General features: G+C 36.8%; 1 protein-coding gene across 1 annotated transcript; it reads left to right on the top strand.

Moving 5' to 3' along the window:
• Positions 1-5,361: 5,361 nt before the first annotated feature.
• On the top strand, positions 5,362-6,600 carry LOC115626500. Its single transcript, XM_030521886.1, has 2 exons — positions 5,362-6,108; positions 6,173-6,600. Exons 1-2 carry the CDS (start codon positions 5,442-5,444, stop codon positions 6,199-6,201), a joined length of 696 nt encoding a protein of 231 aa, XP_030377746.1. The 5' UTR covers positions 5,362-5,441; the 3' UTR covers positions 6,202-6,600.
• The last annotated feature ends 18,200 nt before the right edge of the window (positions 6,601-24,800 follow it).

The following is a 24,800-nucleotide window of genomic DNA, read 5'->3' as shown; positions in this document are numbered from 1 at the left end:
TTGATTAGAATGATTTTTATGAAATTTTGCGGGAAGTTAACTTGCTGTGGGTGTGCAAGAAAATGTGCTTAAAACTACAGAATGTAAATAGAAATAAATAAATGATTTTTCGAAGAGAACAAAAAAAAAATATATATATGTTGCTGTATAAAATTCGATGTTGCGAGAACCTACTTTTTAAATCTAAAAATATGTATTTCTTATTTTGAAAACAACTTTCCGTTTATTTTTAAAATTAAATTTGCTATTTTAGTAAATGGTTATCATTCCATTTATTCCATTAAACCATATTCTTAACATTTGTTCTGGAAGTTTTCCGCTATTTTCATTCATCACTGTAATCAATGTAAATAGTATTTATCTACCTTAATAGATAAATTACTAGTTAAGCTATTTAAGCCATAATCGAAGGAAATTAACATTGAGATCTTGGGCGCAAACTGTTTGTTATGCAATTGTTTTCAATTATTGAAATCTAGTTGTTTGCCTCAATAAGTTGGCGAGCGTGTGTTCGCTTTGCCAGTGGCTGCCATAAAAATTAATTTACGTTTACAGTGAATGCAATGAAGACAAGAACATACATCATTACCAATTTCCTTAAAAGAAGTTCTAGTTTATCAAGAATTTAAATTGCCCATAGCTTTATAGCTGAACTTAAGCCCAACTCTATGCAGTTATACGAGTATCTTCCAACTTGTGACTCCCGTTCCTTAATCGAAAATTCCTATATATTTGGCTAAAACAAGCCACAACAAATTACAACTTGTACAGACAACAAATGGCAAAAAAAAGCAACCGCAGCAGGCAGTTAAATGATGCTACTTAGGCGATAAAACCTGACCGCCAGCTGCGAGAGACCAAGAGCCAAAAAAAGTGGAAGAAATAAATGTATAACTGCAGTAGACAACAAACCCCATGTGCGTTATTTGTTTGTTTGTTGTCCAAAACAATTTCCTTCCTTAATCACATGATAACAGGGACTAACGAAAATTTCATTTATCTACGGCAACAGGAAAATAAACCGAGAAGGACGAAAAAACGGAGAATAAGAGGAAAAAACCAACGAACAACGCATCTAATTGTAAAAGATAAAAAAAGCAGACAAACAAAGTTTGAATGGTAGACATTTCTCGTTAATTTTTTTCCTCCTTTCTATATAAATTTATTTATTTTTTTGGGGCACACACCGAAGATAAATGACGGACAAAATGGGCCAGCGAGCTGCCGGGTGCGTGTACGAAGAGACTGGAAACTGTAGCATACTTTCAAGAGTCTTTCATCGCTCGCATGTGCTATGTACATACTATATAGAATAGTTGTATGTATGCCAACAGCTTGTCGAGTGGTTTTTCTCCACCTCCACCGTTCCCTTCCTCTTGCTCGATGTATACGTATTTGGACTATCGATGTCGCCATAAGTTGTTGCTGCTTGTCGCCTCTTCAGACCGTCTTCCATCGCCCATCGCACATCGCCTGTTTGACCAAGTGGGAAATGTCAAGTTTCTGTTTTTGGGTCTGAGTTCGGGGGGAAGTATTCCAAGTGTGGTGTGGTGGCTTCGGATCTTGCCACTGCAACTCTTTGATTTATGTATGTAAATTGTGTAGCTTATCTGTTGCTGTGTTTTAATCGAAAATGCAACCCTCAACCCTGCCAGCCAACCTCGTTTGCACGCACACGAATGTTAAGCTGCCTGTAAATATGTTGCAAAATCCGCTTTGCTTCCCGGCAAAGTCATTCTAAATCGTTAGATTTAAAGTTGATTATTTTTGTGTTTTATGGCTGGGTGTTCAGGGTACGTTTCGCCGCTTTTATCGCCGATCTATTAGCAGGTTGATGACGTCGCCCATGCTGTACGAATATATGCGTGTGTGTGTGTGTGTATGTTTGCTTTGTTAAGCTCTGGCGCAAACAAACATTATGGGGCTTAAGGTGTGCACTTTTCAACGAACTGTTTCATCGATTTCTCTTAAATTCGCAAATAAGCAATTTACTTAGATTTAAAGAAAATACTGCTGCTCGTATTAAGCAATGTTTATGAAAAACAAGTGCTTTTATTTATGTAAAAAGACATAAATAACAAACAAATATATACAAATACAAAATATTTAGATATAAATAAAATTCTCCTTTATAAGCTCCTTTCCTCATATGAATAAACTCATGTCAATTGTGACACAATTATAGATATTATAGACCTTCAAATTTCTTTGTTGGGGAAATCTTGAAGGCAATAATATTGATTATGTTCAATTAAAAAGATAATTGTTTGCTACCTAATATTTTATATAAGTATACATTTTTAATAACTGTTTCGTTAATATGGAAGTTTTGTCGCTTTTGTTTTTAATTCTAATAATAAATCGAATCCAAGACGCGGACATCTTTAAAATGTTGTCTCAAATATTTCGGAGAAAAAATCTAAAACTAAGAATGTTCTCGATTCAGGTGAACTCAAATACAAAAGCTGCTTAAAACAAGAGAGAACGCTACAGTCGAGCAAGCCCGACAGTGTAATACCCTGTACCCAGGTAAACTTCCGTCACTGAGTTATATGCGCCCATAGCAGAAGCAAAAAGAGGAAGAAGAAGAGAGAACTTGTTGCTGCAGTTTGGAGGGTTGTACTGGCGAGCATTTGTTTTGCTAATAACTTTTCTTAGAATTGACCGAATTGAATAAAATTTTGAACAACAGTAGACAATTTTATATCAATTATGTGTGCAAAGTTTAGTTTAGGTAGCATTTGAAATGTGGACGCTATTGACGAAATTCTGTAGCGGGGGAAGGGGGGGAAAATTCCAAAAAATAAAATAAACTCGTCCTTACTCGGACCTAGGAGAATCTGGATGCCAACTTTGGTTATTCTAGCTTTTATAGTTTCTGAGATCCTCGCGTTCATCCAGACGGACGGACAGACGGACAGACGGACGGACATGTCTAGATCGATTTCTCTCGTCATGCTGATCAAGAATATATATACTTTATGGGGTCGGAGATGCTTCCTTCTGTATGTTACATACTTTGCACAAACCTAATATACCCTTTTTACCCTACGGGTACAGGGTATAAAAATTAACCTGGAAAAGGTACTAATTCAGGTCCAGTGGGTCTAGATTTCTTGTTTGTATTTTTCTCTGAGTATACTTAAATGATACTAAAGAGTATTAATTATATATTATTATGATGTGTGTTATTTTTTTTTCATTATGGTATGAGCTTTGCTGCCAATCTTATTCGTTGTATTTCTCGGTAATTCTATTGCTTAAGCCTTTGGAAGCATGAAATGCATGCTAATTTTGTAAAGCCAATTAAATCGTTGGCAAACAACAATCACAAACTGATATTTGCTCTTAAAAACTCAACTAATTGGGCCTGTGGATTTGTGGTCGCTCAAAATCAGCTGCAATAACAGGTTGCCACAACAGCATAGCCACAATTGTCATATGAACGCCTCGATGCACTGTCAAGTTGAGAATGATTCCGAAAATTTTGAACAAGAGAGACTACACGTCATAATTGTGTGATTCGCCCTGAGGGTTGCAAGTATTCGTATAATTATGTCATGGCAGAGAAATGAAAATTTTTATCGTCGAGCATCCATCGAGCAGCAAATGCAAACTATGAGTGTCTGATTGCGTGGGGGGTGTTGGATGGGGAGGGGGATGGGTGTACTGGGTGAGGGGTTGCAACCTTTCCCTGATGACATTTTGTGGTTTACCCTTCAAGCCTGGATGGTCGGTTGCCATAACCGACGCATAATTTATAATTGTCAAAGGAGTTGCCAACGATGGGAGGGCGAACAGGCGCTGATTTATGGAATTTAATAAATTTTCACAGATTTTAATCGCTTGTAATTATGTGCAGAATTCATCATGCCCCAAGCCGTCGATGGCCGGTCGCCGTATTAAGCGATTTTTCAATTAAAAATTTTGAGGCAAAACATGCGACAGGTGATGTCCAGTCAGCCAGCCAGCCAGCCAGCCAGCCAGCCAGCCAGCACAGGCGTGGCTTCCTTTATTTTTGCGCATTTATTTGATTGGTTTTACCAATTTAATTTCCGACCGACAAACACAAACACACACACATACACATACGATTTGCTTTTATTTTATATTTCATTATAATGCTTATATATGTATCTACGTACGGAGCTTTTTCCAACATGTCCTTTTTTTGTCGTCTGGGCTCAATTTTTATTGAGCTGCTCAGCTCGTGGCATTTACTTTATAAAGCCTCTTGTCGGCCCAGCTAAAAAAAAGGGACGACAACAAAAAAAATATAAAAATGGGAGCAGCAGCAGCGGCAGCCGCAGATTGATTTTATTATTACTTTTTATTTCCTTGGAGACAAACTGCCCGCCCATGGGTCGCAGTTTTTCTGTAACTTCAAAGAACTTTGGGCCCGCTCAAGTGTCCTTGTCGTGAGTACGTGTGCATGTGTGTGTGTGCGTGTGTGTAAGAGATGGTCGCCGGCTTAAGCGACAAATTTTTCATTTATGTTGCGTTTTTTTGTACGGCTTCAACTCGATATACATATATACATATATACTTTGTCGACGCATGCGGCCTCAATTTTCTGGCCCAAAACTTGAGGTGTAGAGTCGACACTTTTGCGGCTGCGTTGGCATGTGTCCTGCACAATGGTGTGAGAGATGTGTGCCACGGGGAGGGGGAACTGACTATGCGAAATTATGTCGAGTGGTTGAACGTTATCGCTAAAAGAGCCTGAATATTGGATAAACCTAAAAACAACATTTGCGGTGAGGTAAGTATTAAACTAACAATAAGTTTGTAATCAAAAAGAAAAACTAACATTCCAAGGATTACATATTTTCAAAACAATAACAATTAAGCAAAAAACGCTAAATTCTTGTATTATATTCTTGTATTATATTTCTATTAATAATAATAATTAATTTGCTATATTTTGCAGGGTGGCCTTTAAGTCTTTAGGATTAATTTTCTTCCGCTTAGTAGCTAATGGATGGGAATTGTTGCTTCATTATCATTTCCTCTATAAGTTCCCGTACATGTCTTTGGGATTGAGATCCGAACTTTGGGTGTCATATATATAATCTCATGTTTCAATATAATTATTAAACGCTATGGGAATGGTTTGTTTTACTTTGTATAATATATGTTTTTAAATAGCTATGATATAATAATAATTTTAATGACTTATCTTCAAAAAAATATACCATTATTTATCATATACTTCGATGCTGATCTTCCGTATTCTATATCAATCGTTACAATTCCAGAACTGTTTGAGAACTGCACAACTTTTGACTTAAAAATCAAATTAAATAAACAAGAATTCCGTCTCAAAAATGTGTACAACAAAATTTTTAGTTATATTCAAACCAACTGCGCATTCAAAACGAATTCCCACTACTTGCAAAATCAAAAACTGATCGAAAACTGAAATTTGTAAGCAGTGGATCATGCCAGATGATGACAATGGGGTCATTGATGTTAAAGACTTTATCCGGCAGACTCTGCAAATTACATCGTACTTTCTGTTGGGCGCCATTCCGATATGGATGTTGATATCGATCTATACGACAAAGGAGCACATAATCTATACGCTAGTCTGTTTCTTTGGCTCGTTCGTCGTGCTAACTCTGATACACATGAGTCATAAATTGAAATATCAGAAGCCCCTGAACTGGATATGCATAATATTGTGCTATGGTCTGATGACTGTCGGATTGGGAACTTTCATAATGAATACAAAACTAATCACTACCATGATTGTAGTGGCAGTGACTTTTATGATTTGGGCAGCCGTTTTATTTATATGTTGGTTTCTGATTAACAACTGGAACTACCCGCATCCATTCAAATTGGCCGCAATCGCCATTCTGGGATTCATTGTGGTCATTGTGATATTTGCTCTGGACACAATACAGTCCTGGAAACATACGATGGATGCAGCTTTGGCTGTGCTTCTATGCAGTGTGGTAATCCTAATGATATCCCATGTGCTAATTACCTACGATGGCAGCGATATTGTGATAAAAGACGATACCTTGCTGATCGCCTTTGTACTCTATATGGACTATGTACTTATATTGGTGGCCATCTTCATATCCATGATTCGCATTCGAAGTATTTCCCATTTCTAAATATCTTTATCCTAAATGTAATTAGTACTTATGATATGACTCAACAGATTTTCACCACTTGGACGAACGTGATTAACGTGATGGCATGCAAGGCTTTGCAAAGAAAAAAAACAACTGTGGACCAAGAACGCCGCTGCTCCACACAAATATGGCAAACAGCGCCAAATGAATCGCCAAATGACTGGGACAAAGGCATCGTCATACTCGTATGTATTGTCCGGCGGGACGACCTCAATCACGTCTCGCTCTTGGACTGAATCATGTGAATCACGGGCGATGCCAGCTGCCGATACGTGACTCTCAAAATCGAAATCGAAGGCTGCACTAGAAAGCGAGAAGCCGTTCAAGATTATTCAATTACATTGAGAATTGTGGTGTCGCGTTGGCTTGATTGTATGTGGGTGTAGATTATTAATATACTTGTAAGATATTTTTTAATATATATACGTGTATACATGTAAGTATTTTAAAGTAACCGATTTGGATAATTTGTTGATACTACTATATGCTGCATTCCTTTACCTACAAAGATCTGGGTGTTTTGGTTATCGCCGGTTTGAGTAAAAACTAAAGATGTTTTGTATACTGAGCCGACTAAAGTTAATCCATATTTGAAAAAACTTATGATGAACACAAACTGTTAACTGTTAACTGTTTGAGGAATTTTCAATTATTCTTATTTATTTCCTTATTTTTGATTTTTAAAGAATTGTTTTATTTGGATTACAAGTAGTTTTCTTTGGATTAATTTTCTTCGGCTTAGTTCTTGTAACGTTGAATCTTTGAAATTCATAATTTTTTGATCAATTCAAATTATTCGCTAATTCAAAGAGTTAAAGTTTATCACGTTGCCAAGCCTACACAAAAATCATACGAAATATAGAATGTCAACACCGATGTTGCTTAGAATTATTCAAAGTATTGAACTAATGAAAAGTTGTTCACAATTTGTACGAAAATTTTGCGCAAACAATACGAAAAATTGCGTGGGATGTTTGATACTTTTTGTGCTGGTTGGTCATAAATTAGGATAGAAAATAAATGTTTGGGTGTTGAAATATATACTATGTGTATGGCCCTGACAATACGAGTACATGCTCTTGCAGGATAACAACGAAATGCACACAGGATATGAAGGCAATGCAATGGCAATGGAAATGTTGTTGCCATAGTTGTAGGCCGATTGCGGCACAACCGGATGCAATTCCTCCAAAATGATAATTTATGATAATGATGCTTCCGCAACAGCAACAATAATAGCAACAACAACAGCAGCAGCAGCAGCAGCAACAACAAGTTGCATAAAAATCAAAGCCAAATAAAAAGGAATATTATTGGTTCGGGCATAAATTGTTAGCGAACGCCAGAGAGCTTTGTATTTTTTGGGAGCTTGGGCCGTGCGCCTCGCTCGTATATTTATTGATAATTTCCGTAATTTCCAGAAATGGACAGCGCACAACGTTTGACAAAACAAAAACGGAAGTTATGCCATTTGGTGCACGCCTGCGAAAAGGACACGTTCCAAGTGCCCTTGTTGTTGTTGTTGTTGCCGTCGCACATGGACAATAGTTTCGATTTTGTGGGGCCCCGACTGCCTATCGATTGCGTTGATTTTCCACTGCATTATTGTCTAAGCAATGGCTCTCCATCCGTCCCTCCCTCTGTCTATCTGTCTGCAATTGTTTTGACTGCCGCGTATTTATGGGTTACGCATGAGCAGCATCAACAACAACAACAACAACAACAACAATAATAATGGCACAGCCCAGCCTAGTCCATTGTTGTCGCCATTATCATAAACATTAACAACAAAAGGATGCGATGGCTGCCGTTGCTGCCGCATTCTAATGACCTTGAAAATTAGTTCCTGCTTTGCCTATAAATCTTCCCACACGCCCCGGCACTCCATAGTCTGTGTGTGTGTGTGTGTGTGTGGGACTGTGAAAAATAATTGCAACCATTATGCCTATTTATCTTTTATTGCATATTAATTGTTCGCCAAACGTGTGTTCATGGCACATTGTTGCGCAAATAATGCGTTAAATAAATGCATTTATTAAAATGTTGACCATATGCCTTCGGTCTATAAGCACTTTTCCCATATGGCGCCACTCACTGTTAGTTTGATTTTGTCTGAACAGACATATATGGGCACTGAATAAACAAATTTATACTTTGGGAATGCAGGGACAATTGTTGCTAAAGCAGATCTCAGTTCTTGTATTTTTGGAAACCCCTTAAGCATTGTGAACTGTAGTTTTTCAAATAATTACAAAATTTGTTGTTCATAATTTTTTAAAGAATTAAAAAAAGAAGAAGGAAAAGAAAAATGTGTGATAAACTAGTTTAAAGTTATTTGGAAGACTTAAAGTCTTCAATTTTTGACATATCTAGTTCAATTAGAAATTATATTTTCAAATAAGTTTGTAAAACATCTTGAAGGAATAATACTTTATAATTCAGTTTTAATATAAGATTATGCCTGCATATTGGTTCGAGTTGCTTTAATATAGTTACAGGTAGCAATGACTATTTATTTAGATTTATTTAATTATTAATCTTACCCTTAGCATTTCAAGTATCAGGTAACTTTCATTTCTCTAACTAGTCAACATTTCAAGATTACAATAATTATACTTGCTAGAAATGTATAGAAAGAGTAAATTAATTATAATTTAACTATACTCTCAGAGCAGCGGCATTTTGAAATAAAATCTTGGTCGTGAATATTGCCTCGACTGTAGACGTAAGCCCTATCTCAGCTCCATTACATTCCTAATATATATACGTTCAATTTCAATATCCACGCTTATGCCCAACTAAAGCAATAGAAAACGTTCGCGATTCTTAATAAAATGTTTGCAAATCCGTTCGGATGCACTGAGCTGAGCTACTCATTTGCAAGAATTTAAAGTGCACTTTGCAGTTCTCTCTGCATGTGAATATGCAAATACTTTTCGCTTATCTGTGAGCGGGCACGCGACGTTGTCACTGCCACTTATGCCACACACACACACACACACACACACGCACACACTCACATACTCATATCTGCTGGTTGTGCTGGTGTGCGAGTCCTGCAAAATGGCGCAGCAAATGGAGCCAAAGTTATAGCGGAGCGGCAAATGCACAAGACTTCCGGTCGGGCAGGGCCCAGGCCCAGGCCCAGGCAGGGCTGGGCAGAAGAAATGGGAAGGCAAGACTTCAACTTATTTGCGTACCAAACTTTCGACAGGATAATGCGGCCGAGCAGCCGGAGCAGCAAAAAAAAGTGTTAAGGATAAAGTTATGCTGATTCTCGGAGCGTTGGCAGCAGCGCACGCCAGCCAAACAACAATAAAATAATATAATTTTTTTGTTTGCCAAGTTGCACGAACGTGTTGCAAGCGACTGCCAGGCCGAAGCCTTATTTTTCGGGGGCCAACTCGCGGCCCCATAAACTTTGAAGAAATATCGAAAGTTTTGCACTGCGAGTCGAGCGCGCTGAGCTCGCGCGAGAGACACACAAAGGCTACAAAACTTATAACGAGAAAACTTTGGCACTTGGTAAATGCGCGATAAAGAAACAAACAGAACAGAACAGAACAGGAACAGAGCCGAACGAACAGTGGAGAAGAGCAACCAAACTAGATGATGTGGGCGCGTTGATAGAGGCGCTGCAACTTGGCCAAAACGAAGTGAAACGCAGGAATATAGTATGCATATCCCGAGTCGACATCCCGATGCTTTAAAAGGAGCTTTTCCAATTAAAAATCACGCACAGATCGAGGCTTTTAGGGAAATATTTTCATATCTTATCGCTACTTAAGATGCCAACAAGAAACGACAATTGGCTTATCAAAATTTATATATTTAAAAGATTGCCAATTTAATTGTACCAACGACGTAATTAATGGTTAAGTCCGTCAACTGAATTTTGGTGATAAGACTTGGAATTGTGCGACGACACTTTTTTTTTCAATTAAATACAATTTGCAGCTGAAAAAATGATGGAAAAAGAAATCAGCGGTTATAACCAGTGTTATTATTAGAACGAATCTGCAGCTAACAGATATTAATTATATATTTGCAAAACAGAGATAACAAATTATAAACAATGTTAGGGTAGAATTCAATAATTATTAGAACGAATCTGCAGCTAATAGATATTATTAACAGATATATTAACAGAGATAAAAAGTCGAATAACGTGTGATGCACATTTAGAAATAAAGATCTTATTTGCAAAACATGGAAGTCTTATTTTTTTTTAACTAGTAAATATTTAATAATGAAATGAAATAAATTCCAAAATTCCTAAAAAGACGTGCCATAATTAATTAGGCAGACATACATACAAATAACATAGACATAAACATTGTGCAGAGAAAAGGAATAAATCGATCAAAAGCGTTATTACGTAAAAACCAATGCAACGTAACAAATTACTTTACTTTACTTGTACCTACGAAAGAATTATAGAGCAATCTCCGCTTTTACAGCTAGCTATTTTATAAAATGAAGTATACGTATATTAAAAAAAATTCGGAAATAGTAGAAAAGAGAGTTTCAAATATGCATTTGAACATTATTTACAACGCATTTTTTCCCTGAGATTTATATTTTATAATTTTAGCCTGCAAAGCCTAAGACTATCGTTGCCGGGATTGAGAAATTTTTTAGCTCTTATCACTTTCCCTCCATTGAAATAGGTTGTTTTAATTATTAGGCACTCTTTCCCTTAGATATGCGAATGTCTTAGCGTTGGTAAGAGGCTCAATTTATGAAGTGCATTGAAAATAAGACGCACCCATTGGATAAAAAGTTTTGCAACCTTACGCACAGAGCCGAGTGCAGCGAGCGATGGCGATGAGAAGAAGTAGCGAGGCTGGCAAAAAACTTGTGCCGCCACAAATTTTTCTTTACAATTGCCTGTGGGTAGATGGGATGATGGGATGAACATGTAGCCGGAGATGGAGATGATGAAGAGATGATGGCGGCTCAACTCAACTCAAGAAAACTCATTCGCGCATTTTAACTAACTAGCAGCAAAGGAATAAGAAAAATAAAAAACGGCGAAAATTATTATTTACGCACGGATGGTGTCATCTAATTATGAATTCATTTTGCCTGCCTCACAGCGCTAACAACAGAAGCAGCAACAGCAACACCAGCAACAACAACAACAACAACAGCAGCAGCAAAACACAAAATGGCGTCAGCGCTTTAACAAAATGGCGTTGCTCAAAGTTTTGCTGCTGCTGCTGCTGTTGTCGTCGTTGTTGGCGGCTGGCATAAGCAGCCAACAAGGACCTTGCATTGAGGCGACTTTCTTGCCTTTCTCCTTTGGCATTTGGTGAAAATTAACAAAATGCTGGCCAACAAAATGGCGGCGCTTGGACAATACACCTGCACCTTCAGCTGCACCTGCAATGCCGCTATTTTCCTCACTTGCAGCACAGCCAGGCTGCTTTTAATATTTTCCAGCATTTTCTACTAACGATAAAAACTTTTATGTACGCATTTTCAGCATTTTGCATTTTGCAACTTGCATTTAGCTCGTTGCTTTGCCGCTGCTGCTGCTGCCGCTTCTTCATCATAATTTTTCTTCCTTTTTTCGGCGTTGTCCAAAGAAATTTTATGCTTTTTTGAAAACTTGTTAAACTATGATAACCACAATGGGGGCCACCCTGAAGAAATGGGCAAAAATAATAATAAGCATGTTGAATTCTATCCGGCATTCGTTAACTTGGCTTAATATGCGGCAGCGAATGAAGTTAAGAAATGCATAAAATTTGTTAACAAGCAAAAAATGTTGTACTTTACAGTTTTGTATTTTTTCGGGCCCATTTTCTTAGCGGAAACAGCTAACAAGCGCAAAATACCTATTAAGGGCCAACGTGCATTGTGCCAGGGCTAGTATAATAATGTATGGGGCATACACGTACCTTTTAACATTCATAGAACAAGGCTTGTTAGGCTCTAGTCCCTAATGCTTGTTGTTTTCCAGAGTGAAATGAAACTCAAAGGCCGTTCATGAGAGTGATGCTTTTTAATTAGATATGCTATAACGCGCTGTTAAGTAGGTTAGTAAGCTCCACAGAGAAGCCTTTTGCGACCTTGCATTTCTATTGGGGAATTGCCGTGATGGAGAGATAGTATTGGCCTCAAACATTTAAGCTCCGGTAGCTGGGCAATAAATTAGTTCCTCATTTATCTCATTTATGCCATAAAATCCATGAAACGTTTAATTAATAATATTAAAACTTCCATGATAGCATAACTAGTTCACTTTTGAAATCGTATAATAAAAATATAAATTATACAAATGTGTAAAGTTTTATCTTCGAAAATAGTAATAACTTCATTAGCAACTTTAATTCCAATTCATGCATTTTTTAATTTAATTTCTACAATACATGCATTTTTTATAAATTTCTTTTAGTTATTATAATTACTGCTTTTGGCAACTGATTCCTAGCTTTAATATTAGCAGCTGCAGACATAGCTTTTTTAAGAAATAATTAATATACGTTTTCGAATATTTGCAGCTGCCTTAACTCTTGTCCTAGCAAAGGAAACAGGATGAACTATCTACTCTACATTATGATCAACAATTGCATTTATTGCACAAATTCAAGCAATTATAGAATGTTGAAATATACTGTTGAAAATAAGCAATTGAAGTTAACATTTTTGAGCTTGTCTTATGCAATGAAGAGTATAAATCATGTAGGTATGTATATAAGCTGAAACACTTTAAAAATCCATTTCATTTATGCGCAATTTGATGTTTGCGGTTTTCTTTATTTTGCAACCAACTTTTAAATAATATTTTATTTGTTCTTTTTTTTTGGCACTTTTTGACCGCTAATTGCATTTTAATGTAAATTAATGATGGCGCGCACTTAACTTGGCCAAAGCAACGCTGACTGCTTGGCTGCTCGGCTGCTTGGTTGGTTGACTGGTTGGTTTGTTGACTGGTTGGCCTGCCAACTTAGCTGGCCTCCTCGACTGAGTCACCAACTCAGAGTCGATGCCACAAAGCACGCTCTGCTCATTAGCGCCGTGCGTTGAAAGGCAAGGCAGCTAAAAAAAAAGCATCCACAACAATTTGGTGTTGAGCTTTTTTGAAAAATGATTGAAATAAATGATGTTGTTGCGCTCTTTTTTTTTTGTCGTGCCTTGTTTTTTGGCATTGTGGGTCCGCGTCGGCATTGGCACGTCGTCCAATTGACAGAAATTGAAGCTCAGCACACATCGAGTGTGTATTGCTTAAATTAGCTAAAAGAATGCAGCTTGTCTCCCCCGCTTTTCCAGCTTTTGAAGCACAACAGCCCCCTAGTTCGGCTAATTTTTGCACATTTTGATAAGCTGTCGGCACACGTTGCGGTGTTTTCATTTCGTTTTTTTCTGCATATTAAAAATATTTTTAGCCCCTCTAGCACATGGCTACTCTATCTTTGACGTACCCTTTAGTAAGTTCAGCTGGCATCAAAGCTTTTGAAAAAGGTATGCAACTTTTGGAAGGATATGGAAAGTTTTATGTAGGTTTTCCCTAGAGAATTGTACTGGAGCCATTTAAACCAATCACTTCAGTCCGATTCCCTATTCCTAATTTCACTACGTACATTATTTAAAAGTTTCTTTTACAGAAAAGTCTAAAGAGAAGACCAGCATACATTTCGTAAAGAAAGAAATAATTTATATAGATTCTACTTGCGGTTTTATCAGCTTATTTAGATTAACGGCTATAGTTCCTGTAGGATTCCCTAGTTCATATTTAAAGTAATATCTGAGCCCAGCACGATATTAATTTTATTTTAAGTTAAACTTGTTAATCTGTAAATGCCTTTTAAAATACAATAACGGTGTTCTTTTTTGCAAAACATATACGATATGATATACACCACTCGCTAAATAATCATTTAAAGAGCATGAGGAGGTTTATCCTGGCCGAGGACCATAATAAAAGTATGGAAAATTGCATTATTAGCCTAGTAGGGAGTTGTTTAAAAAAAACAAGATTTGTTTTGAACCACTTTGTCTTACCAATCGAAAAGTTCCATCTACTTTGGAGTATGTATTATATTTCGATTGCATGCACAAGCAAGATTGAATTATTCTTACATACTTATGTATCCAACACAAGCCTCTAGAATGCTGGAAGAATATCTAATCGGTTGTATTGGAAAAGCGAATTACAAATAAAAGAATCCAAAGTTCATTTGAAAACAACAAAAGGTGGTGACAAACAAGGTGGCACAAACTTGTAAAGAGAATTATAATTGTATTAAATATTTACTAATTAAGATTTCCTGTGAACCTCTAGGTCACAATAGTTAACAATATTCAGCTTCATTAATCGAGAGGTACTGAAGAGTAGTGCCATAGATATGCAGCAGTTCTGTTGTAGGGTATTTGAAGTTTGCGTTCGACTCAACTATATATTTTTTACAGTTCTTTATTTCAGCTGCTACACTGGCATTATGTGTATGAGACGCCTGTGTTTTGTTGTTGTTGTTGTTGTTTTTATTTCCCTTTTTTATGCACACTAGCAGGTGTGTGTGCAATTGCAGGTAGGTGCAAATGTGGAAGTGGGTTGGCGGGTTGGTGGGTTGGTGGGTGTGGGTGGCGCATTAGCACACACCTCACATACACACATAATTACGCGCAACGTATACTCATCATGCACAGCATTCTCATCATACTCATCATTATAATATCCCACTCATGTTCCTAGCTGTTGGTAGCTGTCGTTGTCATCCCCGCCGCCAATTAGGGAAATTGTGTGCTATTTCCAATTTTAAAATTCAGCGAGCTTTTGCCGTTGGTTGGCTCTCTGGCTGGTTGGCTGGTTGGTTGGCTCGTTGGCTGCCTGATGGTAAGATAGGGCTTGCCAACGTGGAACTGACTAGCTGACTGAATGACTGAATGACAGCACGTGGCTTAAGTGGCTGCCGCGTCAATGCTGGTCCGAAATGCACACATCTAGAAACAAAGGCAACTGCGATTTGTGTTGGTGTTCATATTATTTTTTCTCCCCTTGCGATACATTTTTCTCTGTTTTTTCTTTTTTGCTGCACTCGCCCCAAAATTAGTCAACTTTCAAGATGGCTTGGTTTGGTGGTTGCTGCTTCCATTAGCAAAATGGAGCAGGCTATTTTTGATTTAATGAGCCGTAGACTAATGGATTTTTATGTGGCAGCGCCAGTCTGCAGGTATAATTACACACTTTCTGTGAAAATTAGCATAAATTTTCACATATGCGCTGTAAATTAAATGCGACTACTTATCCACTTGTTGGCGAAACTATTTTACGGATTTATGATGATGCATTTACTTTGCTTCTGCTTTTATGAACACATCAGGTTATTGACAGAAGCATTGTTGAGTAGGCTAATTGGAATTTGTAATTATTTGAGCGTTTATTGAATTTAAAATACGAGTATACCCATATATCCTCATTGTTATGTTTAAAACAATTTCTAGAATGGATCGACCAATAAAGATTTGATACAGAACTTCTTTTAGAGGGGAATGACATATTTCCAATACTTCTTCTAGTTCAAGCATGAATGAGAAATAATTTAAACGAATATTATAATACAATAAATAAATTATAATAATTAAAGCAATTATTAGTATTGGCAGTCCATTTTAATAATAAAATCAGAAGAGACACGATTGATGCTCTCTCGATTGAAGTTCTCTTTAATTTATTTCATGCACTTCATACTGCTGGGTTATCTTGCTCAATTTAGAAAGTTGTAAATAAACAAAATAATCAAATGTTTCCAAAATGTTCAAAAACGAAATCTATTTACATACAGATCTGCATACCAAATGAATATAATTGATTATGGAATGTTTACAAACATCTATAGATAAGCAAATCAAGTTCCTTGAATCATTTGTTCAAGATATTGGTACACATTCGTATATCATAGAGAACTTAAAATAGTAAATTTCATAAAATATTTCATTCAAATAGAAACAATTCCGATATTAATTATAAGGTATTGAAGAGTCGGATGTGCTCGACTCTAAATTTTTGTTTAATATGGAATTTCTAGCGGCCTGGAATTGTGTTCTGTTGAGTTCGTATAGTCGTTGGTCATTACTTTAATTTTGTAGAACCTATAGACAGAAGGGTTTGTCTGAGACTTGGCGCATTTATTAGCGTGTTCTTTTTTTCAAACACATAGTTTGTACGTCAAGCGAGAACTGTCTTTTGTCGCAATGTCGTAAATAAAGTCGAGGCAGCAACGTCGCTGTCGCTGTCGATGTCGCTGCCGACGTCGCTGTCGTCGTCGCTGTCGCTGTACATTGGAATTTATGCGCGTTGATTTATTTGCCGTTAGCGATTTATTGCTGCCGCAGCGTGTTAGAGCGAGACAGAGTAAGTTGAGTATGTGATGTGACTGCAGACAACAACAACAGCAACAACAACAGCAACGAGGACGCATATGCGGACAGGACACACGTATTGGGCATGTCCTGGTTTTGTACAAATCTGCGAGTAGTATATGTATATGTGCGTGTCTGTGTCTGCGTCTGTGTGTGCGGCTCGTTATTAAGTTTTTAATTTATGGCCATGTGAATGTGCCAGTCCAGAAGCGAGCAGCCGACAGTCGACAGCAAAAACAAACCACACTCAAAAAAAGGAATACCATCTATATTTCAGGTTTTCAAAAATTGAAAAATATTGGAATGTTCTACACATCGACAGAGTCTCACAGACAAGACCTACTCGAACACTTTTTAGAATGTATTTAAATGTTACAATTTTAAAACAAAGCATAGATTTTATTTGCCGTTGGTGGCTCTACTAGAACTAGAACATAGAACACTTCAGAACATTTAATAGAATATCGATTGTTTTGAATTTTTACAATTATAGAAGTGCTTGTTATTCAACAAAGAAGGAATCTGTAGGATTCCTGCAACTTAATTTGATTGTGATGCCGTACAAATGTGGAACTAAACAACAAATGATTTTATAAAACACTTCAGCGAGCTCTTGAAAATCTTTACCATGTATATGCGCCGTTTTTGAAAGCATTTCTTAGAATTATTTATTTTTATAGATAGATAGATAGCAGATACACCCTTAAATATATGTATCGTATTAAGTATTAGTTATTTTCGTTTTTGTCAAAATTAAGTCAAGTGTACAAATTACAAAATAATATTTTTTTGAGTGGAAACCACAACTCGATGCTAGTATTTAAGTTGCAGCCTTTATTTTTATTATTTTCGCAAAAATTAAATATTTTAATTGACCGACACAAACTGACAAAGTCAGACTCGCAGCAGTCGTCAAATATTTTCTCTAATCCCACCCGACTCGACTGTCAAATAAACGCCAACGCCCACACGCTGACAGTTTTTGAGCGCTGGCGCTGACAGAGACGTCAGCCGCAAAATAAAAAAGTTTTGTTTTTTGAAATTATTATTATGATTTTTGCCGCTTTATTTACACGAAAAACATATTAAATTCTCGCTGTGGGTTGTTGGAAGGAAACGCGTTCATGCCGAAGCGCCCGCCAGCCATAGAACCATGGCTTCCGTCATCAACACCAGCACCGCCATCGCCATCGTGAACCGGCGACGCGTCCACACCACAGCAGCAGAAACTGCGTCCAACCGCAAACACACGCAAAAATTCTAATTTCTCCAGTCACCCGCACACACAGACAGACAGACACACCCACAAAAAATACCAGAAATATTTCTAAGCATGCGTTTTTGTCGCCCTCCTTATAGCCATCCAAAGTGTGCAGTGAAAACTGGTTAAGTATAACTCGATTTTCTTGCTTTTATTTGTGCACGATAATTAGTTCAAAAAACATTAATGATGTTCCTTAGTAAATTGTTCAAATAAAGCTGCTTCTAAGAAGAAACTTCATTATTAAACCGAATTTTTAAAAAATTATTATTATATAAATGTTCCAACTTTGAGTTTGAAAATAAATAAACATTGCCCCAAACAGTTTCGGATTGTTCCAGCTGCAAAAAAAGGCAGGCTAAAGCCACATTTAAGAAGGGCTGATTTAAAAGTTGAACTCATCGAAGTGAATTAAACCAATAGTGATATATTTAGGGAGGAATTGTTAAACTACGTTTAATTCCACAAATGAAAAGGAAAGTTTATTAATCTGATTCAAAATCATTGGTGTGTACTGGCGAACTTTATATTTAACCGAGATTTCGTTTAATGGCAATTATTACGCTATAACCCGAATACAAATCAAAACATCATAAAAAAGATATTATGGCATACCTTAAAACCCAATTCTGGTGGATATTTACCATATAATACCAAACCATGAAATATAGTGCATTGTGATTAGGCACTACAATCGTTAAAAAGGTCGACACCGATTTTCCTGATACGCTAGTTTTATTTTCCTTAGTTTGGATGCTCAATAAATTTGTATATAAAGACTATAATATTGCTGGTAGGCAGGCAATCAAAGTATTTTCATAGCGGAAAAGTTTGTTTCAAATGATTTCCACTGTACATTCCAACCTCCCACAGTTTTAGGTTGTCCTAAGGCTTCAAAATGAAATTATATTTCATGTGCTGTCGCTGGTGCAATTTTTTATTCTCTTTTTGGGGTTTGTTTGGTCTCTGACTGGACCGCTCTGTGGACCTTTACGTGTGGCTGAAAACTCCACCGCCAGCAGCAACAACAGCTCGAATCACATTAAGCAAACATTTAAATTTAATTTCGCATGTAATGAGGCATTTGTTTGTTTATTTTTTCAGTTTACACCACGGCCAGGGATTGGGATTTGGTGCAGTGTTTGGTTAGTTAGTACGGTTGGCAGCTTTCGTTTATTATTTCAAGAGTTTTCTGCGTTTATGTTCCGACAGAAGATTGTGTTGAAGCTTTCCTCTGAAATATTAACACATTATTGCTGGGTGTGGCAATTAAGTATTGTAGAGAAGGAAATGAGCAAGTTTTTGTACTTTTTAAGGACATTAAATTATATACTATTTCATATTAAATGTGCGAGTTAACATTTTTTAATTAAAAAAGTACCTTGTTTAATAGTTCAACAAAGATATAAATATCTCTCTGGCTCTTCCACAAAAAAAATGATTCCTTTCAACACCAAACAGAAAGTTTTTAAATGGAACGATAGTTTCTTCTTAAATATTAACAACTCCCAAACTATTATTATGTTTCTAAAATTGAAACATATCCTCAAACAAGGTTGGGTTGGAGAAAAAGGTATTGTTGCTGTGTATTTCTTTGTATTCGCAATCAGACCTGAGCTTCTCATTGTGGTTTCATTTATATAGACTATTTTTTTTTTTTAAAGCTAATTGCTCAACATAATCTGTAATTTGAATGTGTTCTATATGTCTTAAAAACATTACAATGAAATGGCTAGACATTTAAATGTATAGTATGTATAGTATGTGTGATCCGGAAATGTGACACTTCTGTTCTCAAAACCTTATTATTCCACGTAAAGCTTATTTATTTAATCTGCTTAGAACAAAGCTCTGTCTACTTAAATTGATGAATCTAATTTAGCAGAGCTCAGTGTTTCGACGACACAACACTAGTTCGTATATTCACTCATTTATTTTATTTTTGGCTTCTTTGCCATTTCTGTTTTGAACTTGGACTTAACAACGTTTTTGATTTTATTAAAGAAAAAGTCAAATGTTGTACTTAAATTTATAAAGTACTTAATTTTTTTCTTGTATTTTAGACAAAACAACTGTTTCCTTTATGTTTCATCACCTGTCTTTAAAACATTCATCTTTCGCCATTTATAGTTATTATAAAATGTCTGGCAGAGATAAAGTATGTAATATTTGCTATAAATTGTATTCCTTTCAAATTAATGCCAAAAACCATTATTTTGAGCAGCAATATTCGCTTGAATTGGTAACGACTTATTAAAAAGTCATGCGCATAAAAAGCAGTTAACATTTTGTGGCCCATGAAATCCAGAAACCAATGCCCTAAAACTCACACACAGAAACATACATATGCATATACAAAATTACATACACATATCCATGTAGCCAATAAACATGAAAAAGGTTGACCTCAGTGTCGTGGCAATATGTCCGCTTTATATAGCCTGGGCATGGAAAAATGTCAGCGTGGTTAACCAACAGCAGTCGCGTAGCGTCGTAGCAACAAGGGGTTAAAAAGGTTAACCCCATGCCCAAATGGAAAAGAGTACAAGTAGAAAGTGCTGGCAACGGTGCGAGGAGTACATTTGGCGCATTAAAACAATAGACCAATAGACAAAGGACTCACAATTCACAACTCACATATGCAAAGCGCCAAATCAAGCGCTGATTTATTGCCAGCCAAAGGATTCTAGCAAAATGGAAAAGGAAAAATAAATCGTGGAAAACTAACAAGGCGGCACACATTAACACCCTTGTACTCGAAAAAACTGTAAAACCGCCAAGAAGTGATGCGGCAACAACAACGACAAATCAAAGTTTGTCCTTGCATCGACCCAAAACGTAGGCACCAGGCATCAGGCACCGACTTCGACTTCGAGTTCGACCGGCAACTATTAGTTGCGCCACTCAGCGGCATTCCCAACAACTGCGGTGATAATTTATTTATTTGGGATTATTTATGGCACATACATCATAATTTTGTGCCACTGACGTCGGCCAGCCCCGTACGAAGGATAATATTTTATTATGTGTACTCGTATGTATATAAAATTTTTTGCTCCCTCTCTCGCACTCTCCAGTTGCCCGTTTTAGCGATAAGCCGAAGGCTCAAGGATATGCCAGGCTTTAGTTGCAAAGGAATACATCTTTTCACAATGAAGGATGCGCAATAAATTAAAAATTCCGAAACTTAAAAAGCAACAATAAATATATACATACAGTAAAAAGGACATGTCGTTGATTTATTTGTGCTATGGAAAATCAGTGAACTCTGCAAAGGAATGTTTGTCTCATGCCAAGAGAGACAAGGCACATCGTACAGCTCACAAAGACGGAAGTATTTATTTCATATATAATCGTTATAAGGTAATCAAGAGGGTTGAGCGAGCGCAGACTATTAAGATCATGCACAGAGTAAATGATGTTTTTGTTTCCGAATTTTAGAAGCAGTACGTATTCATTTCCTAAATTTATGTATTTTTGAAATTATTTATTTATGCGTCTAATTATTTTTCTTACGAATTTTTAAGAGAAATCTTTTACTCTCTTGCCTTTACCGATTGATCTAACAACACTCTCTTGTCCTTTGCAACTGTTTCGTACATCTCCATACAACTGACTCAAAAAACCAATGTAGTCCAGTTAGAAATCTGTTATACAAATTCTTTTGAGTTTTCTTCTTTCTTATTGTGTGTTTCTGTTAAGTTATGGCGACATATCTGTTAACACAACGAGGCCAATTGAGAGACTTATGTTTTGCTTATGCATTCACACAAGAAATGTTATGTTTACATGTATGTATACATGTTAAAGCACGCAGTAAAATAGTAATTTGAAAAGTTAAAATTATTTATTATGGAGTAACCGTACATGAATCAGTGCGTACTTACATTTACAAACATTTCAAAATTGGTAAACTTAAATTATTTAATTGAGAATTATTACCACTTAAAAAACAAAACAAAAATTGAGGCACGCGCAATTCAATTGCAATGACGAACACACACATACACAGATAAAGATAGAAGCAGAATTATGCACTCTTCGCACACAACTTAATATGTATAGATGTTTTCACATATTTTTTACTAATATTAAAACTATTTATATACGCTTTCTAAAGTCCTCGTCAACTCCAATGACCGGCGGCGCGACGCGTTCAACAGGTCGAGCAAAACTAAGTCTTGCACTGCAGCAGCCAGCAGAATGCTCTCTTTAAGAATGCAGAAGCAAAGGCAAAGAATCAAAAATCATAACTGTAAATCAGCTCTCGCGCTTTCCATATGTGCACTGTTGCCAATTTGGCTTTTTAGCCGTCAAATCTGGTCGTTTTTGAAACCAAATTGCGGGAAAGCGGGAATTCTAGCATTTTAAAAATAGATTTACCTTTTTTATCATTTTTTTAATCTTCATTGTAAGGTGCGCATAATTTGTAAAAGTGTGAATGCATTCATGTAGAAAGAAGAATATAATCTTTCACATATTGTGGAATTCTATGTACTTATTTTGTTTCGCTGAAATGGATTTCATTTCTGCATAACCTTACTTTTAAGCTATTGCTCTCTATCGTGGAGCAAATGATAAAACTGCGTTGCGAAAATCAAAGGGAGGGGAGGGATTGGAATACCGAATACGCGCAGAAAAATGCGAGGCGCATATTAAACACTCATAAAAATCAGGATATTTGTGCGAGGATACATGTTTTGGTGTCCGGGGCGCTGGCACTGCTGGAGAGAGAGAACTAAGGCGTTATTGTGCATTGTTGTTGGCACTTTTATGAGGTGCTGGCTGGCTGGATGGCTGGATGGCTGGCTGGCTGGCCTCCTGCTGTTGTTGCAGCGTCGAGCGTGACGCGATATTAAAAACTTGTTGCTAATAAAAGATGAGACGGCTGCTGTCGATGCTGATGTTCATGACGATGATGATGACATCAATGATGATGACATTTGTTGCGGTTCAATAAATTCGCAAGCGGCTGGAAAAAAAAGGGACGAAGCTACATGCATACAGGCTGTATACTTGTATGAGCCTAAGTAGGCATGATGAGGAGCTGTTGCTCACTGCGCATTTAATTGTTATATTCGTATTCGCAGATGGATGGGGCAATTGTCAGCAGTTGGAACACTCAGCACATTTGTGCCGTCAACGAGGCTTTGGCTTGTTGTTTAGCTAGCCGGATAATCCGGCCGATGCTGCCGAGTTGTTGCTGCTGTTGTTGTTGTTGTTGCTGTTGTTGCCACTGTGCCGTTTTTGATTAAAACACACAAACACACACACACATATACTCGTACTTCATATCGGCGTTTGTGGACAAATTGCCAGCTAGGAGGGGGCGTGGCATGTCGATTTGTCTATAAGCTGCTCGCTTTGCTGCAGCATTTGAAGTGCCAAAAAGCGCACTTTGTCATCGCCTGTGTTTTGCATTTATTTTCATTTTTTTTTTTTGCAGCAGTAGCAGCAGCTTTGAGGATTTATGCTCAGTGGCTTTATTTGCACTAACGCTTAGTTCGCCATTTGGCCATTGTTTTAAGTCAAATATGTACATACATACATACATACATATACATATGTTTGTGTATGTTTGTTGGCGCGATTTTTTTAGTGGCGCCCAATCGGCTTGAACTTTATTTAAGTCGTCGTCTGTTTACTGAACGTTTTGGCCGCTATTGAGGGGCAGGCTTAGGCCACACGGCTCTCGCTTCACTTCCGATTGCTGCTGTGATAATCAAAGCTCACAAAATATCCTACATAATAAATCCTTAATAAATAATAACCTTAACATGAATTCAGAAACTAATATTTTTAATAATTTGTGAGTCAGAAATGGCATTTTAACTTATGTAACATCTAATTATGTAGAGTCTGATAAATTAAAAATTTATATATAAGAATCAATGCATCAATATATTTTAAATAAATTTACCATTTATAATGATAAAGCAATTATTTAATAAGCAGACTACAGTTGTAATCATTATTGTTTGTTACACACGTTGATAATTAAATGTAATTCTTTAGTTTTCTATTTATTTATAAGGTTTTTAAAGTTATTGGTAAAGAAGACAGAACTAGAAACTTTAATAATATTGCCCATATATACTTCAGCCCTATCGCGATAATTCTCATCATTGTTACTTATTTTTGCCATGATAAGAAGTCTTTTTTAAATGTCTTCTTCTCTTTTAACTGTACGATTAGAAGAGTAAGCCCGTGTTTATGTTTAATGATGACGATCAAATTAAACAAATAGTTTGTTTTTTTTATGCTTCGAAGAAATTAGTTATAAAGTTGAGAAACAATGGTTAGTTTTTCCATTAAAAGTTGGCAGGTCCGCATTATGTTGAATAAATACACTTATACCATTGCATTAAGTCCCAAATAGGAGCACTAAGTACTAAACTAACTCGTTAAGTTTAGTAAAGAGTTCCTCCGTCTACAAAAGGCAATCTGCTCGTATATATGTATGCATAAGAAATGTTAGCCTCAAGTACGTGTACTCGTAATAACATAGCAGAGTCCACAACTCGCACCATTCGGGTAAAAACTACTCGTATTATTGCACTGCCTTCTGCTCCTGCCCATCCTGTCAGGCAACAGACAACCACATATACTAACCACCCAACCGCCCAACCACTCAACCAAAAAAAAAAAAGCTTCTGCGCTTTACAACGACTGAGCCGACTTAAGTCCTTTGATTATTTTGCGCGCCCAGCTCTCATTCTATTGCTTTTCGTCCTCCCCTCGAACCTCTGGGTGCGTCTTCTTTGCATTTTTCGGCTTGGGGTTTTTGGCCAGTTTTTTGGTGCAATATATATGCGATATATCTGTATGCGATAGCTTCCTGTTGTGCTACGTGTTGCCGTTGTTATTGTTGTTGTTGTTGCTGTTGCTGTTCTAATGCTGCTAATGTCTCGCACTCGAAAAAAGATTTGCGCTCTACCTACTAAATACTTTTTGTTGTTGTCATACTTGGCTCGCTCTATGCTTTTATATTAAGTTCGCCACGGGAGACTTTAATCTCAGTGCTG

The sequence above is a fragment of the Scaptodrosophila lebanonensis genome, unplaced genomic scaffold (assembly GCF_003285725.1).
Source record: "Scaptodrosophila lebanonensis strain 11010-0011.00,11010-0021.00 unplaced genomic scaffold, SlebRS2 tig00000085-arrow-pilon, whole genome shotgun sequence".
NCBI classification, from domain to species: Eukaryota; Metazoa; Arthropoda; class Insecta; order Diptera; family Drosophilidae; genus Scaptodrosophila; species Scaptodrosophila lebanonensis.
Note: the sequence above shows the minus strand (reverse complement) of the source record. Positions and strands in the feature narration are given on the sequence as shown.

What these genes read in the sequence shown, in the direction of transcription:
- LOC115626500 (XM_030521886.1), top strand. Translation starts at nt 5,442, where the DNA reads ATGCCAGATGATGACAATGGGGTCATTGATGTTAAAGACTTTATCCGG. An exon ending in ATCCATGATTCGCATTCGAA is followed by an intron (nt 6,109 to 6,172) that starts GTATTTCCCATT and finishes ATGACTCAACAG; the next exon opens with ATTTTCACCACTTGGACGAA.